At 38.2% G+C, this 19596-nt stretch overlaps 1 protein-coding gene across 2 annotated transcripts; it reads right to left on the bottom strand.

Moving 5' to 3' along the window:
- Positions 1–5149: 5149 nt before the first annotated feature.
- Positions 5150–10141, bottom strand: LOC146491231 (claudin-18-like). Of its 2 annotated transcripts, none has more exons than XM_085151907.1 (5): positions 9016–9470; positions 7277–7441; positions 7065–7194; positions 6866–6976; positions 5150–6699 (listed from the first exon to the last, which is right to left on the bottom strand). In XM_085151907.1, the coding sequence occupies exons 1-5, from the start codon at positions 9233–9235 to the stop codon at positions 6558–6560; spliced, it is 768 nt and encodes a 255-aa protein (XP_085008033.1). In that variant the 5' UTR covers positions 9236–9470; the 3' UTR covers positions 5150–6557. The 2 variants fall into 2 exon arrangements, with proteins under 2 accessions (XP_085008033.1, XP_085008032.1); XM_085151906.1 differs by lacking the exon at positions 9016–9470 and adding an exon at positions 9497–10141 and having other exon boundaries at positions 5398–6699.
- Between the last annotated feature and the right edge of the window lie 9455 nt (positions 10142–19596).

Here is a 19596-nt window from a genome sequence, read left to right as displayed (position 1 = left end):
CAACCTCAGAAGAACTCTAAAGGCTCATGTCGCCACCTACTGGACGGCAGTGTGTGCAACAATTATTCCCCGCAATGCATAGAGAAAGTTCACAAGATGTTAGTGAGACAAGCTGTTTTGTATGATTTGGAAATGGTGGCACTGACAAAAAGACAGGAGGCTGAGATGGAGATGGTAGAGTTGAAAATGTTTTCACTGGGAGTGACCTGAGTGGACAGTATTAGAAACATGTCAGAAGGACAGTTCAGGACAGGTGCTTTGGAGACAAAGTTAGAGAGGCATGGCTGAGATGGTGTGGACATGTGCATGGAAGAGAGAGTGCATACAGTGAACTAAGGTTGCTGAAACAGAATCTGCCAGGCAGGAGGAAACGCAGAAGACCATACAGAAACAGGAGAATGCTTGGGATAGGGTGGGTAAGGTCCATTGCTGCCCTAAAGGGACCAATCAAAAGAAGACGAGACGGAAAATAAGTAAAGGTTAGAACCACCATGCTTAGCCAAACAGTCCAATAGATATATAAAACCTTAATTTTGCTGTCTTTAAAGATGGTTCATCATCACTGACTATACAAAACCTTATTTAAATTCTTACACTGTTGTTTCTGTCACAATCTAAGAGGCATAGTTATGTATGTAATTTAATAAATGTATGATTAATTAAATAAATTCTAGTATTTGTTTAGTTTTCTTCAGCAAATAAAGTCAGTAAATAAACTCAATACAATAGTTCAGATATACACAAGTCATTAAAACAACCCAACAAACATATATTTGTGGTATGTAAATACACAAAAAGTTTTAAAGATGTGCAGAAACTTTGTTAAAACACATCTAATCTACTACAATCCAAGAGTTGATCAGGTGACGCTCACACATTTTAAGTTACTTCTGACTAGAAAAAACACAAAAACACACTGTTGCAGTCTGGCTCTCATGTGAGGACACAGGACAACCCAAAAAGTAAGAGAAGGTTTGTTTTATATTCCAGTATAAGTTTGACTATCAACCTTGTGCCTTATTTCTGTATTTTTCTCTATATAAATAAAGACATTTCCTTCATAAATTAATGCAGAAAGGTAAGTTTGACAAATTCCCATAAGGAAGTACTTGAATGAAAGGTGCTACTCTGTTTTTAGCAACCTTTAGCAAGGTTACATTAAGCTGGAATCAAACAAGGAAAAAGAAGTTACTTTCCAAATCTGAAGAAGTACACCCCTGAACCCTGGATTACTGCAACCTTAGCAAGAAGTGTATCTGCATAATTGCAACAGGGATCCTTCCACTTGAACCTGATCTTGGCAGATTTTGGGAAAAGATGAGAATTTTGGTATTTTATTGTTATTAGGAGGAGTTAAGAATCTACTTTTATGAAATTTCTTTATAAATCGAGAACTGTTTTGGTGGCAGTGATGATTTTAATAATTTGGGAAATCCATGGTTTAAAAGCTTGTAAAATATTTCATGTTATTTATTTAGTATTGTTTGCGTGTTATGTTGTTACTGGCTGTGTATTTTGCTGTTTTATTGTAAGCACAAATCTTCTACAGTTCTCTTAAACTGTTTGTTCTGTTTTAATCTCTTAACCTCATCCAATCTATCACCTGCTTTATGAAGATGTTTAACTTATCTCACATCTCCATCTCAAAGAGTTATTAAAATGCTGAACATGCTCTTAGTTCTCCACTACATTGCACAACTGACATAGTGTGGATTATGAGGCCTGTTCCCAATTAAACACAGAGGGGAATGAATGTAATTTGGATCTGTGGGTGAGTAAAGATGAAAAACCTTAAAGGATTTTTGAATTTCAGGCAAAAGCCAAATATTTAGAAACTTGAGATGATTATAAAGAAACTCAAGTTTTTCACCATTGCAGCTATTCAGAGGTCTGATAGCTGATTTCTGTAAGTGAATGCATGTTTTTGGTATTGTACTGATAACGTTGTCAGCAGAAGTTCAGGTTGCTGACGGAACTCGGGCTTTAAAAAAAAGCATGAGGTGGTGGTAACAGAGCTGATCCACACCTCAAAGGTCAAACAGAAGTCTCATTGCACGTGTGCGGTTCTCAGATAAGTTAATTTCCTTGTCCAATGTGAGTAGGGAAGAGGGGGGAGATACCAAAGTGAGTTATCAGAGCATTGAGGATGTATCAGGTAACCTTTAGTTTCCCTCATAAATCTATGTTGTGAGTTGGATCTTGACGCTTCCTCTCAGTGAACACAGCAAAGTCAAATTGTATAAGCGGCCACTGGATGTGAGCTTTGACTCTAGAAGATGTTTGAGAACAACTAAAGTGTAGTAAATGTATCCCAGCCAGTACCCAGGGTTTTAAACGACACCTCACTAGAATGATAAAAACAAAAAACCCTGCCACATGACAACATCTGCTCAGACTGAACCAGCCCAGGTCAGAGAGGTACCACCACTAAAGCCCACAGATCCAGAGGTCTAACCTCCAACATCCTAATGCCACGCAACCAGTTTCAGAGATCTGCTGTCCACTCAACGACTGGCTACAGCTGTTTTAGTGTTATGGAGAAGGTTTTAATATTGTGGCTGATCTCTCTTAATTATATTCTACATTAAATAGTGCTAAAAGTAGTTATTGTTGTTTTTGAATTTTTACTTCTATACACTGGGCACATGGACACATGGATTCAAATTATCTATATTTTTACGTTTTTATTTTATGGTCCTGCTATTTTAAAATCAGGAGTGTTTGGATTGTACTGTCAGACAGGGATGATTATTAGGCTTCTAACATTGGGAGAAAGAAAAACCGCCCAAATATTTTGTTTTCCTGCATTTTTTTAAGGAAGGTACTGTAGATAAGATCAGATTCTTAGAGTGATCAGGAAATAAGAACAACAAAAGGAAAAAAGATCTTCAATCGTGAATTTACGCTTCATTAAAAAAGCAGTGATGCTGAACTGATCCACTAGGTGGTGCCAGAGGTCCGGGTATGAGGACATGTTTCCAGTAAAAGAGCCATTTTTCAAAGACCAGTGTGATGGAAACTGGGCCCTGTCCGCTGGACGTAACTGAAGAGCACTATGAAAAATAATGGGTCCATGCTCGGCCTTGTGGCCCCGGCCTTGCAAAGCTTTAGATTACTGGTTTTTGGACCCTCAATGGACTTCAGGCTAGAAGTCCTCCAGAAAGGTAATATTTTTCATAGTGAAATTCAAGACTGCAGCCAGTTGTCAGGTGTATTTGTAAAACATCTGAATATCTGAAATCTGTCTGTGCATAAAATGTCAGAAAGAAACGAAAAACAGGGATTATTATTCTTTAAGTGCCAAATGAACCTATTTAGACATCTTTAGTTGTCTGACTAACTTTCAGAAACTTCCAAATGTGGAGTTTATACCACAGAAACATGAAAAATGATCAAATATTCACATTTAAGAAAGTAATTTTCTGTCAAATAACTAATCAGCTAATTTATTCAGCTCTAGAGTAATCCCTGGTGCCTAGGTGTCGGTGAAAATATTAAAATTGTCATGCATTGTAAGCAAGGGGCAAGAAAAAAAAAGCAATACATTATTGTAATCATATTATTTGTCTAAAGAAACACTGTTCATAAAATCATTGCCCAATTTGTTATTATTCATCAAACAATTGTATCACTTTAGTTCAGGCCTTTTCATGTGTGCTTTTGCCATAGTTATGACTTTAGATCAAAGTACTGTGAATTTGCTTTGCAGAAAGGAAGAGATTGAAATTGCAAAATTGCAGTGATCAGGTGCAACATATGAACATGTGAGGTTTCATACTGTTAATGTGCCAAATTACTTTTCTTAGGGAGTTAATAAGTAATGCATGAGCAATACTTTGCAATCCCAACGCAGTTACATTTACTTAATAACTGGTGAAGCTTTAGGAAAAGAAAATAGAACATGATCCTGCTGTGCCAAAAATTGTTAAGCAGAAAAGAAGCTTAAAAAGGGTTGTCTCATGGTCTCAATAACTTCCTTTAAAATTAAATTAAAACAATTAACAAGTGATTAAATGTTATTAAATGTAACTACTACTTATTACTTTCATTAATTTCAATTATCAAGAAATGTGATTTCATGCAAATCACTGAAACTCTCTTTGCTGGATTTAAGGGCATAATCCAGCAGAGTAACAGACAGCTATGCTGTCGTGGTATGAAAGATCAGTCCTGTTACATCTGAACAGTCAGCAAGGATTATACCAAAGACACAGCATCTATCTGAGGAGGGAGCACAGATTTTATTCAATTACACTGAAACAATGTGAAAGTAATTGTATTTATCATTGGGCGCTGCAGGGCAAGAGATAACATGTAACTGATGACCACTTGTTTTGATAACGCTAATAGGATAAACAACACAATAATCAATATGAGTGTTGTTTCAGATGGTTGGAGCATGACTTGTATGAAAGCAGAAATAAACTGTTTTGGCTTTTGATAAATGTAATTTCATTTTTCTCAAGCTTTCTTTCAAGTACACATTTTTCAAAGTGCAGAAAATTTAATCATGTTAAAACTTTCAAAGTATAAGAGTGTCAAAACTATGGTGCAGTCTTATGAAAAATCAGCTGTCCCTAAATTAATTACTACATTATATGTACATTTCACAAGCCTCTTCACATTCATTTTCCACTGGTTAGTTTCAAACTGTACAAACCTACTAAATGTCGCTGTACCATTAGAACATAACCAATAACCTAGAAAGTAAACATTCAATATATATGGCTCATAGACTGTATAGTGAGGAGGGAGCTCTGGCTAATAAAGTCCTGTCTGGAAAACAGTAGCAGATCTTGGTATTTTATAACACTTGCTGAGTTGTTTATCAGATTCTGACTGAGATTATTTCTTTTTGCAACCAGAAGAGTGGCCCTTCAAAATACATTTGCATGTGTTTTACTTTTCAGACCCAGATGCTATATTCATGCTCAAGAGGAGAGTAAACTAGCCTCTGTAAAAACAAAGCCATTGTATTTTTATAGGCTGTAAAATAATCCCTAAAACAGTAGTTTTAGGTGGATAAAAGGCCTTAAGGTTAGTCATGTTAGAGCAGGTATGACTTTGCTGCATGTATGAATGCACATTAAAATAATACATTCATAAAATAAACTTTAATTCCATTTAACCAATAGTACCAATAACAACATTTGGTCAGTTAGGCAAGAATTAGACATGACATTTGCTATTTTTATTTATTTATTATTTGTTTATTTATTAAAGTATCAGGTTAATGTGGCAAACATATTATCTTTTCCACTCCAGTTCAAAATGGGGACGCATTAGCAAGCTAATGCTAATTTGCTAATGCTAACTTTGACTAAGCTAGCTGGCAACAGCAGCTGCATTTTGAAAAAATAGTATGATGTAAAGGAAGGGTCCATAAAGAGACTCTCTTTTCTTTACACAGTCTTACAAAGGTTCACTTAAAGAGGCTCTCAGATACAATTTAACAGTGGTTCCACTGAGCTGATGTGTGTCTAAATTCCTCGAAAGGCATAGCAAAGGTTTGTCTATTAAGACCTTGACTGGAAAGCCCCAACCTGGAAACAGACCTTCATCCAAGTAAGTAGAAGATATGTTACTGACATAATATCACAAACAAAACTGGTAAAAAACACTTGGGTTATGTGAAAAAGAACGTTTTCGCAAGACTCTGTTCCTGTGAAAAACCAAACTCCACCTCATGATTCAGTAACTTGAATGATTTTCTGTATGACTCAGTCTCACGTTGTTGTGGAAGAATTTTGGCCCACTCTTCTGTACAACTTTGCTCAGTTCTTTGAGACTTGAAGACATTTGTTTGTGCACAGCTCTCTTGAGGCCATTGCAGCAACTTGATTCTTTTATTTTGTCAGGCATTCTGTTGTCATGTATGTTATTATGCAGCATAATTGTACGACCCAGTTTCAGCCAAGCTTTAGCTGCCAGACAGATGACCTCAAATCTGACTGAAGAATACTTTGACATGCAGTTCATGGTTGCCTCATTGGCCACAAGCAAATGTGAGTGCAAAACACGCCCGACAGCTCAAGACCAGCAAACTGCCAAAACCTCTGCTTTTGTAGAGGCGCTCACACTTGCTGATAATCAGTAATTCAAGTACATTTGATTAGCATTTGGATGCTTCTTGCCTCTTAATTTCTGTGGGAGCAATAGGTAGTAGTAGTTGTTGTATTGCATCTTAGTGCTTTCCTACTGGGTAGATTTTTTATATTAAGTACTAATCTGCACAAGAACCTGTGCAAATATTCCTTTGTTTTAATTTTTTTTTTTATCCCTGTCAAACATGACATTTGCACATCCCTCCATTGAGTTTAATATGCGTTATGTGTTGTGCTACTGAATTTAGTGTCAGAACAGGTAAGAATCACCTTTTATTTAACACAGACACACATACAAAATATACAGCACAGACTTTATAATTGTGATTACATTACAAAAGTAACATGAAATTAGGCCTGAAACCGGTCTTCCAAATTAAAGTAGAGAGAAATAAAAAAATGAATGCTGAATGTAGAAAGGTTATCACAGAGAGTATTAAAACAGACATGGTTCTACACGTAGTCAAATCTCTGGTTTGTCTGCCTTCCATCCATACTCTGAGCTTTGTAGGAGTCGTTGTAGACGGGCCGGGATCTGGTGTCAGGCCTGTACATCGTGTTCTGGGAGGCAGCTTTGTAGGCCATCCCATCATACCTGAGGGATAGCGTCACATACATCAAACACTGAAAATATAATCTGTGTGCGTAATGTATTTTGCCCTATTTTGCAGTTTTCACATCTCTGCTACTTTATTGTTCGGGAACAGAGAGGCCACTGTTCCTACCAATCTTTTTAAAGATCACAAATAGTTATAAATTACCGGTGTTTCTCTGGTGTCATTGCACGGCAGGCCAGGCACATCAAGATGCCACCGATGAACAAGATAGCACCACCGATCCAACCCACGAAAAGTGCAGGGCCAAAAGTATACCTGAAAGATTATTAAGGTTAAACATTACCAAAATTAATTCAGCAGGTAATATATTACTATATATATGCTAATTTCAGTTTATCTTTACCTTGGCGTCAGAGCTCCTGTTAGTCCACCAACATTGCCTGTACTGCTGAATCCACTGGCAAATGTAGTGAACTGAAAACTTTGTACAATCAAATTAGCAAAGGCTGACACCCCAGCAATCCCACAGACACCTGAAAAAAATCAGAATTAATGCTGGTATTACCGCAAAACCGTTCTTCTTCGATATCACCTGAGCATTGTTAGTGAAGTAACCTGCAAGGAGAAGCATGATCCCAGCCGACAGAGTCATGGTGGCTTTCAAGTTGTCCTCCATGTTCCCCATTTTCAAGCACTTCAGCGAGAATATGGCGATCAGTAAGCCGATAGCGCCAAGGACAATCCCAACAATCATCAAGGCTCGGACGGCTTGGAGCAGAGCTGAAAATCAAAGTTATGACATTTAGCATATGTTTAGGATACATCTGTTTGTGAGATTGGTATTACCTTGTAGATACTTTAAGATTTATCAAAAAGAAAATGAAAAAAGAAAAAGAAAATGCTGACAATTAACTCAATGAGTTTAAATAAATAAAAGATATACAATATTCAAACAACCCAAACCTAAATATATTTCAAATGAGTAGAAAATTGAAATGTATTATAATACATAAGTTCAAATTTTAGGTTTAAATATTTCTGGAGTGTTGCAAGTTAAGCATGCATGTTAAAATATCTTCTTTTTATGGTTAATGTACGGCGCTGTATGTTTTAGAAGGCAACACTGTGCCTTGTGCAACTTCAGTTATTATGTACTAAAGGTAATATATACAAAAAATGTGATTATGATTTGAATATGCAACATTATATTAAAAGGTTCAAATTAACTTTTACTCAGCATCATTTATATTCATCCAGTCATGAGAAGCTCTTTTTAAAAACCACTTTTCGCTAATTATATTTTTGTACTTTTACTTCTGAGTACTTCTTTGATCATGGCCACCATAATACAAATCACACACTAGAAACTAATTATAACTGTAAGGTAGCAGCTTCAATAGTTCAATATATTTTGTCACAGGAAAACGGCAGGTCGGCTATCATTAAAAGTTTCCGCTAAAGATAATATCTGGCATAAAAGAGACAAGAGATATCGTCATTAGAAACTGAACTTGCTTTTATTTGCGTAATTAGTTCGAAACCGTGGTTAAAATGACTAAAATGTAATACAAAAAGAATTCAAGGTGTTTTACAGCATAATACAATCAACTATTATGCAAGGATTTCTACCTTCTTCTACATATATCATGGAAATATATGAATCCATAGACATACAAGAATAACTGGGCTGAATTACAAGTTTAGCAGTAGTTCTAAAAAGTCTCTGAAAGGGGGTCAAAATCCCCGGCAATAGTAAATAATATTAGTTTTACTGATGCACATGTGCATCATGAATAGAGGCAGGAAAAGCCAGACAGTCACGGCATTCACTTTCAATTAAAATTTTTAAAAAAGGAAGAAAAAAAAGCACATTACAGTTATTTTCCAGCACTCATAAATCAAAGCAGCGTGTGGTGAAACACACTGAACTAAATGCCATCTTTCAGCGTCCTCAGATATTGTACCTGCATTATTCTAGATTTAATCCCTTAAGACCTTATATACAATATGCTCTACACTACATTCAGCTGTTAAGTACAGAGTGTGGAAATGTACTTTACATTGTGTGACACTCTGCTAAAGCTTGTGCTTGCTCAGCTAAGCTTTGGATGTCTCATCAAATTTCTATTTGATTCCGGAGAGACACCATCTTTTCTGCAGTCGACTGCATTTTTATTCCAGGGCTGGTCGGAAAAGTGGCAGGGGGTGGAAACGGGGGGGGGGAAAATCTGCCCTAAAACCTCCCAAATATTCTAAAGTACCTTCCGAGGTCCTTTAGAAAATGTTCTCCTTAATCCGACATGTCGAGAAATATTTGATAAATGTCTTTTTCTCTTGGAGTGTAATTCTCTTACCTGGCAGGCCAAGTATGGTGAAATAAGGCCGACACTGTGTGGTACCGTACGTCGTCCCTACACACGACTTCCATAAACCAGAATAGGTATAAAAATTTGTTATTACTGTAAAAGATCGGTCTTGTAAGCTCCACTCGTCCATTGTTGTTGCAGCCGATATTAAAAACAGGCCCAACGCCGACAACATGAATCCTATTAACTGGGTCATTGTGGCAGCCATTTTAGATGTTCCACTCAAACTGAGTTACCACCAGAGTCGGACAGTCATGAAATGGCAGTGTTTGACTGCTGCCTGCTGATATGTAGGCTTCGACATGGAACAGACCTTATCTGATGTTTACCCAAGACTTACTTCCAGGTTTCGGGAAACTGTGGGGAGCACATTTTCCCCTCCTTTCGAAACAGGGTGTGACAAACATGCGCCAAACATGGTTCTTTGTATTGTTCTTCTTTCTGAATTAATTATTGATTTAAAACATACCTGGCAGGCCGAGGATGGTGAAGTATGGTCGACACTCTGTGAAGCCGGAGCTCTGCCTAACACAGGACCTCCACAGGCCCGAGTACGAGTACACGGCTGTCACAACGTTGTCAAAGAGGTCTTGTGTAGCCCACTGGTCCATCCCCGTCGCCGCGATTATTCCCGCTATTCCTATCAAACTCAGAACGAAGCCTAAACCCTGACACAACGTGGCCGCCATGCTGCCGTCTTCTTTCTGCTGCTGGAAACCGTAAAGTGCTCTCAGTTCAGCCTTTGCTCAGCACTGCAGCTGTGTTTGAATATGATATCGTCCAGTATGAAGTCTAAAAGGACTTTACCAGTAACCCCGCGTGTTTGCACTTATGTACAGATTTGGGTGGAGCGTATCGGTATCAGTGTCGATTAATGTTGGTAAGGAGTGTTCGTCGTGTAGAGGGTTGGAAGTCTGTTTGTGAGTTTGTGTTAATGGTCTTTGAAAATCTAAAATGAGGAAATGATGATGGTCTGTTGGTAAATTTGGAGAAGGAGGTCATTCAGCTTCTATACCAGATTTGTTGGGTAGAAATGGTAAACAGACTGGTTCTTATATAGCGCTTTTCTACTCTTCTGGAACACTCCAAGTGCTTTATACAACAATCGTCTGAGTGTTTGTTAATCTAAAAAGAAATAAAGTTAGACCACTTCATTTGATTTTAGATTAACAAACACTCAAGGTCATGTTTTAGTCATGCCATGAAATTGATCCTTTTACACTATTTTCTTCTGCTTTAAACACGTCACCACAATAAATGTGTCACAAGAGTGACCTACTTCCTGATTCTGAACGAATTTGAACACATAGTGTGCAGACTGGTTTTTTATAACCAAGTCCAATAGGTTCTTTCTACCTGGACTGTTCAGACTTGGTTTGGTCAGATTTGAGTGACAGTAGATTGAAAATGAGGATCATACGTTGCTGTTTTACAAAAGTAAAGCCAAAGCCAAACAATCCAGAACAATACAAGACAGAACAATTGTGGGGACTTGGCTCAAGAGGGGCGTGCTCACATTTGAAGCTTGAAACTGCACAGTCAGGCATTACAAAGCAGACTCTGATTGCAAATGTCAGCACACGCCTCTTGAAAGTTTCAGAAAACAAGCAGTCTTTTAATATTTAATCATAACGTCATAAGCACTTTCTGCAAAGTTGTTAAGCTAGCCAACATGCTACCATTCAAAACTGACAAGAATCTTTCAGGGACCAGTTGATCCATCTACTGTTTGCTAAACCCTCAACAGAAATGGTCTCAGTAGAAGGGCGACTGTCAAGAAAACAACCTCAAGAATATTTTAAGGAAGAGGAGAGAAAACGCCAAGAGACCAAATCCCCCAAGAACTAATTTGAAAATCATAGCAACAGGAAGTGATGGGTAAATGTGAAACTTTTGGATCGAATCATCACTTACACCCCCTAAGAATGATGCAGGAAAAGACAAATATTGGAAAAATCCAAATTTACAGTACAAACAATACAAAATCTGTGTAAACAATTCCATATTGGTGAGATGGGATCCAAAGTATTTAGCTAATGATTACAAAGGTTTCAATGAAGTACGATCCTTTCTTGTTGTAACATAACATCATCTCAGTTTCTGGTCATATTTTTGCCCGAGATATGTTGTTATAGTGAAGACATAACAAGAAACAATAACGAGAATGATATCATTAAGACAATCTTGTAAAGATGAGGACAGTTTTTCTGGTTTAATACGATTATTTTTATTCTGTTATGTTATAATTGAATAGATCAGTTTCGAACAAATTGCAATAAGCTGCCATGTACTTGGACTTGTTTTCTTTCTTTTAAATAACTGACAAAATTAGGTTATTTCAGAACAGGGCATGCAGGTTTAGGCCATGTCCTGAAGATGGGAAGCCCGGCGTGTCAGTAGCAGCAGGCAGGATACTGTGAGATGTAAATATGCTTCTCCCACTTACTGCCGATTACTTCTGTCTGTCATCCAAGGTAGCACTCAAGCATTTCACTCTGTTGATTCACTCTGAATCTTTCCCCAGGAGAGGTGAACAGAAACAGTCGGAAATAAAGCATTAAAATGTGCTTGCACCCACAACAGTTTTGCTTTTATCAGCTTAGATGATTGCATTAACATGGTACTTTCAAGATTTATTTTGAGCGTTATTCTTCACTAAACTGTATGTTAGACTTGTAAAAATGGCTTCAGTTTAGAAGCACAACATCTGCAGATTAAATATTGTTCTATGCCTCTGCCAGGCTGTTAAACGATACTGGATGACAGCATTGTTGGGGTGGGTGCTGCGTATCATTGTGGCACCAGCAGCCAGTCAGGCGAAAGTAAATACTGATACGATTGTAGTGAACTGAAACCAATTTGCCTGTGGCTGATATGTCGGGGAGAACATTTGAGACACCGGGACTGAATCGAAACTGGGTTGGGGCCTTGTTCGGAGTAAAAACACAGCCTCCGCCGCTCAGTATTCACACATTTATATATAATTTCTTTACTTTTTCATCTTTTCATTTGACATTAAAACTGCTGTTGCCATGATTTCGTAATTTCAAAATAACCTAAACACAGTTTCAGCCCTTAGTCTCAGTGCAAGCACACAATTAATACATAAACTAAAATAAAGGAAATTAAACCTAATAAAATACAAGAGAAGAAGATTGTTAAAAAAAAACATTTAACTACACCGCCTCTCTGGCCTCTTTTCCCACACAAAAATTACTCCTGAAAGTTTTCTGAAAACAAGTCTTGGCCCACCCAGTGAAATGTACCCTTACATAGGCAGCCAGATTTGATTAACATCCTTTGAAATACCAGCAGCTAGTAACAGGGTGTACTAATGATTTTTGCTGTCTGCTGGGCAAAGCCATTTATCCCCCAGCAGGCCAAACCTTGAGCAAATAACTTCTCTAGCTTCTGCTAGAACCACTGTTTACTTATCACGAGCTGCCCATGAAAATGCCCATAAAAAGAGAAGGTACTTCACAGAGATTTGTTCACTGAAGGTGTTTGTTCTGCTGTGAATAAGACTGTAAGAAACAGCTGACATTGCCTCCACATGTCAGTAGGTCTGCAGCCACAAACTCTCACTGTACCACTCAATACTGTCAAAACCTAAACATCTACATTAATGCACAAAATGTTAATAATTTCATTTGATCCATATATAGCTAAGCAGACAAAAGAGTAATTAAGAAACATGCATTTTCACACAAAATAATAAGCTGTAAAAATCATCATACCAACAACTTGGAAATAAAATACCGGCTTATTACTATAACATATTTGTGTCCAATACTCCTTTTAGCTGTGTTTGGGTTATAGCAACTTGGGAAAATGTCTGAGGGGTTTAATGGCCAGCTACAAACTTCTTCTGGATTGAAACAGGGATGGAAACCTTTCAAATGTCTGAGTCGAAGCCAACTAGACTTGTTTTATAGCTTCATGAAGATGTTTCATCTCTCATCTAAGAGGCTTCTTCACCTCTAAGAGCCAAAGTGAAGGAACAGATATTTAACACCTATGCATTTTAACCTTGGAGGTAGTCCTGAGACATGTCACATGATGACCTAGGCTGTCCTCCTGTGAGTTATTAAAGTCACATGGGTCAAGGTCTGAGTGGGGGTTGAATTGCCAGGGAAGGGATCTCAAGACTGAGTTATAGCTGGTCTCAAAGGCCACCACCTCTGTTCATTGATGGTGAACCATCACTACCTCACTGGGAGTGAAATTCTTGGTGCTCCCCATCACCTTTTAGAACCGATAAAGCCTCCCGGATGAGAGTGACACATCTTCATGAACCTGCCTTGATCTCAACTATTCAGTATTGAGAACTTACACAGACACAGTTGAGAAGGTAGATTAAGAAAACCCACGTGTCAAAATCTTTTTCAGTAAATTTAGGAACGAGTTGTACTTGAATACCTACTTTAGCACAATGTAGCTAAAGTAGCTCACGTTTACCCATATCTGGACCAATGTTTTTACTCAGCTAGTGCAAATTTGGTCTGAGGTGGTGGGTTGATAGTGTTTCCAGAGTGTGAAGGGCAACAGCTGCACTCCTTGTTAGACAGTCCTGGCTCCTATGAGAAATGATGGTGAAGACAGCAAGCTTCAACTCTCCTGGGAAGAGTCCTCCCTGGAGAAAGTAAACATCTGTACATCTAGCTGCGGATGCTGTTAGCATTGCAAATCCTTGTTTGGAAAGACATGTTTGTGATTCGGTGAATACAAGAGGTTAATCTCATGGCAATCCATTCAGCAGCTGTTAAGACTTTTCTTGTGGTGCATAAAAGTCGCAAAAGATCATTAGAACTCATACTCTGTTGACTGTGAATGTTTTTCACTGGTTTTTGCCTGGATTCAAATATTTAGTTGAGGAGTTTCAAAACTTGTATAATGACTCTTTGTTGATGCAGTGTATATATCTCATGTAGGAGGGGATACAGCACAATCTGCGTCTGTGTCATTTTCTATAACTTTTTTTTTTTTTTTTTTTTTAAAAGGAAAAAAAGAGAGAGAAAGTTTGGAGACAAACCTTGAAAGAAAATTTCCACACCAACTTCTATTTTGAACTCCAGTCAAGAGCTCCATTACCACTCAGGCTACAATAAGAAAACACTAGAAAGAGATGTGCTGAAATGATGAAAGGCTGTCTCAGAAAATGGTAGAAAAATGGCCCATTTACTGTCCTCCACCTTTTGGGAGTCTAAATGGATTTTTATTCAGCAATCAGTGCACTGTCTCCTGACGAACACTAGAGGGCAGAGTGAGTGCAGAGAACAGAGGCTGCGATCACAACAGGGAGCTAACTTGCAGGGAGTGTGATAAGGAGGGCTTTCACGTTACAGGGCCTGGAGTGTTGTTTCTCTGAGGGCATCGGGAACTTCAACAAAATATGAGCAGGTCAGAAGGAGGACAATCAGCATTTCAGTGCATTTCCCCTCCTGTGAATAAGGCGGCGCATGAGCAAAATCAGTATGAATTAGCAGTGTTGGTTAAAAAAAAGAAAAAAGCAGCTTTAACAGGAGCCAGAAGGCAGTGTGAGTGGTCTAGCTGTGGTAAATGAGTAACACTCACCCACTTCAAACATCCTAACAATGGACGCTACCTGGGCAGCCAGGGAGATGAGCACAGCCCCCACAAATCTGCTACATTTGAAGAATGATAGAAAACTTCAAAAATCCCTGAGCAATTAACCAATCACAGTCCAGCAGGACAGTGTGACAGAGTGCACACATCATTGGTCGACAGGCTCACATCCGTTATGCTTTCAGTGGGGCGAGATCTAAATTAGAGAGCCAATTAACTCTGCTAATAGCCCTCTCCTATTTAATCTGGAAGACAATGGAGATTGAAGAAGAAGCTTTTACAATATCCTCTTTCTGCCACGATTCTGAGGGCCCGCGTTTGCCTCCTTGTTTTCACTTCAATTAGCCCAGTGCTTTCTATGATTAAGTACCTATAATTATTTTTCAATTAAGGCTTTGATCTGGTGTGTACTGTATACAGCTCCTTAGCGTGCTTGGAAGAATGAGGATGAAACAGTAAATTTGTTCTCTTCTGTGTTGTGTTGATGAGGGTGCAAGTGAGATTAAGCTGCTGAGAGCGAGTGCAGCCCCAGAACTCGATCAAGATTCTCACCAGCGTTAAACTTTCTTTGGTTCTTGTTCTTTGTTGGCATTTACGGAAGTAATGTAGCGTTTATTTATTTTTCCATGCTGGAAAAAGTGGAAATGGGGGAAAAATCAAATTCCCACAACACCATTATTGAAAAAAATACGATTTTTAAGCTGTTGGTGGAGAATATTCTCTCAAAAAGGAGTAGAAGCAAGCAAAAAAACAAACAAACAGAATAGCCAACCAGATAGCTCCAGGAATAAGCTTGAAATTACTCAAAGTAAAAGTTTTTTTTTTTTTTCACAGAAACATTTGAGACCTGTGAATATGTGTAGGTTGTAGCAGCTCCCATGCATACTTACCTGAGTACCACCTTGTGTTAATTTGATTACTACAATCAATAATTCCAGTTTTATAAAAAGTTCATGGCACAACCATTATCCAATTTTTAAGGCATATGCGAAACAAAACAGCTCATTTAAGGGGAGCTATTGGCTTATCCAAAAAGCAAATACAGCAAAATCCAAAAGGTCAGAGGTCAGGTTAAAGGTGACAGTGCCACAGAAAGGAAAGCCGATCTATAACCACAAGATAAAGTAAGGGAAGTTACTTTATCTTGTGGTTCTAAAATCACTTCAGCATATTTCTTTTAAATTTTCATTATAAAATATGATTCATACTTTTTATTAATGATTAAGTACTAGTAAATGAGTTAGGTATCAGATTAAATAAGAAATCATGACAAAACTCTAGCCTTTATGCGAGTGGCAGATAGGTACAAAACCAGTTATAATAAGAAGCAGTATTATGGTTAAAGGATGTGTATAACATGGTAACTGGTAGGTAATAAAAACAAATAGGTTATTATTACAGTCATTTTATGCACTTCCTTGGATGTACATTCTGTAACAAGCTATCTTTCTGGTAAAATTTTAACCTGTAAAGTAGCTAACCACTGTATAATATTTCCTTCTGCAATCTGGAGACTTTAAGTATGAAGTTGTATGAATGTTTTTAAACTAAAGCACTGTCTGTCTTAGTTTCCTGAAAGACCACAGTGTGCTCTTTGGTGATGCATTATAGGCAGAGGTAAAGATCAATAAAGATGTTAGCAAAACAAAAAAAAACAAGAAGAAGTGCTTGATCCGCTCATGCACAACACGGCGCTTAATAACACTTATTATAATTCCTCTGTTTACCTATAGCTACCTGACCCAGGAGGTTGATCAAAAGCGGCGTGATGTGCAGGGTAAAATGACAGTCTGGGTTAATTATCTGTAAAGCCGCTGGGATTAGAGGCATTCGCAGTAAAATGCAACCCTCGGGGTGGTGAAAAGGTAAAACGCGTTTTCTGAAGGGAAAGCCCAGGATCTACTCTTAAACACACTCGCCCAAACAGAGAAGCTGTGTTAGAATGACTGGATTTTATCTCAGCATAAACCAAAGATAGCACCATGCATTCATTGTGTGATATTGTATTTATTTATTTATTGCAAAAGCAATTAAAGCATCCTTAAAAATATTTTGTTTCATTACAATGCTGCCCTGCAAGAGGGTCTTGCAGTGCATGCTGAAACTCACCAGCATCTGTTATTATAGTAAGTAGGGTTTATTGATGGAGATGATGATCCAACATATTAGTAATTGTTACTAATTAGTTAAAATTTGCAGTAGCCAGTCACTGAAGAATTCAAGATGTGCACATTCGTTTTCTATATAAGTAACACAAGGCTTAGTTATATACACACAGAATAAAACCAGTGCAGCTGGTAACATCATCACTAAATGTCTCCTTATTTCACATAATTTAAAATGCAAGTGCCTCTTCAGATGAAAAAATAAAAGTTTACATGTTGTTTAACAGTTCCTTAAACACAGTCCTCCCCTAAAAGTACACAGGAATCTCATAAGTAATAATTTAAGATCTTAAGACGTCTCTGAGGGAACAGTTAATACACGGACAAGGCAGCATGCACGCTGCCAGTGCAGCCAGTCAGAATAAAATGCAAATGAGGGAAAATCTTACATGGATTTAACAAGAGCAAAAGCAGTTTTTCCCAACCAAAATCCATCTCTTACACAACATTTCAAGTTATTGATACATAACTGAGGGAGACCCTGAGTTCATAGCTGCGAAGCTCTGAGCACTCCAACTCAGCTCTCTGCTTCTTTGAAATGTTGCTTCATCATAAGAACGTTTACATTACCTGACTGAGGATGCTAAGGGTTAGAGGTGTTATCGTTAACTTCAGCTTGAATTGAACTGTTTTTCTTTTCTTGCTGGTTTTGTTTTCTCCTCCGAGCAGGTAGTTGATGTAGATTTGAACTAAATTTAAGCTTTTGCTAAAGTGCCTGAAGTTTTATTCTTGAATCCTTGGGAGCAGAGATCCATTCATCTATACGGAAATAATTTCCTAATAGATTTAAAGAGAAAGAAAAACTTTGACTAAAAGTCTAGCAGTAAGAAAACACTCAACACAAGCAAGATCGAAACCCCCACCCCCACCCCCGCCCCCAGCTACCTGAGTATCTAGACCCAAACTGGTGCCATATGATAAAATGTGAACAGTTAGCTATCTAACTATCAGTTCCGTTATTCGTCTTATTTACTACTTATACAAATTGCAACTTATAGTGCAAAATGATCTGCATTACATGTAATTAAGAAAATGCATTTCCACTTTATTTAACCAGCCTCAAAGCTTTAACCCCTCTTTGTCCTCAAGTCTGTCCTCTGCTCAGTGTTTGTAGGGCGTAATGGCTTCCAGCACACAACAGTTTATTCAAAAATGATTTACACCACAAAAATGTACAAAAAAAACAAGAACATCACTGGCATTTATGAGCACCTCTTATTCTTACATTCAGGCCTACTTCCCGTGTTTCAAACTTTTCTTCTTGCTAACTGAGGGTGAGAAACTGAAATCCGCTGAGAGATGAGTAATTAACTCCTTTACTGTAATTAAAACACTAAAGTCTCTAAAGGGTGTCAGGCTCCTAATGAGATGTGACATTTTAGAGTCTCTGCGTACCCAAAACTGTACTGTCACCATGCACTACGTAAGGGAGAGGAAGTGTTCGCAGCTGGGCAAGGAGAGAGAAAAAAAAGAAAAAAAGAAATAAAAGAAGAGTGGAAGTAAGAGGAAGATGGGACGCTTTCATTACCCTAGAAGGGTAGAGAGAGGAGGAAATAATGAAATATCAGGCCTTTGTGAAAAATAGAAAAATAAAAATGGGAGGTGCAGGTAGCAAGGAGGAGGGGGAGAAAGGAGGGGAGGTAGGAATTGTGTCTGAAACATTTTGTATGACCTCCTCCCTCGCCCATCCATCAGGCAGGCTGGCTCATTATTCTAACTAGCCAGTTCTTTTCTTCTGTTGCGGGACGCCATCAGCTGCAATCTGCATGCCAATTATCGGCCAGACCCCCTGATACCCCTGCATGGAAAATGATCTGTCAAGGAAAAAAAAAAAGAAAGAAAGGAAACGAAAAAGCGAGAAGGCTCGTGCACTGTAGCCCCAATCTCTCTCCACCCGCCCACCCCCATCTCCCTCCTTTTACACTCCATTCCACTCGCTCTGCTTTCCTGTACAGCAGTGACAGGGCTTCCTAGAAAATTAATCTATGGAAAGAGAAGAAAAAAATTATAAATGTAGCTATTCTCCCACTCCGGCCGCTCAGTTCTCTGGGCTCTGGAGGGCAGGGGAAGTGGAGTTTGTGATAATTGCCAGGGAGAGGGGGGCGATAACAAAGGGACACTCTTCCCCTGAATGTTACACTAAGGGCAAGAGGAGCGGTCATGAAGCAACCATCATGATTTTCACGCTCCCAGGTATGCACTCGTCTTTTCCCCTTTCATTCCCTTCTATTTCATCATCAAATTACAGATGAGATGAGCAGCCATTCCTGATCACTCTCTTGATCTCTTTACTGTGCCGAATAGACAGAACCAAGAATAAAAAAAAAAAAAATCGGATGTCAATGGGCCGTGTTGTAATCACTAAAACTTCATGAACTCTGCCCCCACCAACAAACAAAGCCTGAATGTGTATAAAGAGAACAACTGACCATTTTGTCGAACCCAGCCTCCCCTTAGGTCCTGTTTCTGCACCTGTCACCTTCATATTCTTGCACAGAACCATAGCAGTGCAAAAGACTTTATAAGATCTGTGGTTTCGCTCATGTTTAATGTCTACCTCGTTTTCAGCTGTTTGCTTTCTTATAAATGCTAAAGATAAATATCTGATTTAAAAGATAGTCAGTTTTATAATTTTGGAGAACACCTGGCAGGTGCATTTAGGATTTTTTTTTTAATCAACATTTCCACCTAATTAATTTTAAACAAATAAGTTCTTAGATGCTTGATAAAAGATAAACTGAGAAATTCAAATACAGATTTATTTCTGTTTGTTGGACCTGCTGAAGCATATATTTCTGTTTATCTAATAAAAAACAGG

Source organism: Neolamprologus multifasciatus, chromosome 23 (genome assembly GCF_963576455.1).
Source record: "Neolamprologus multifasciatus chromosome 23, fNeoMul1.2, whole genome shotgun sequence".
NCBI lineage: Eukaryota > Metazoa > Chordata > Actinopteri > Cichliformes > Cichlidae > Neolamprologus > Neolamprologus multifasciatus.
The sequence above is the reverse complement of the archived record's forward strand: the minus strand, read 5'-3'. Positions and strand labels throughout refer to the sequence as shown.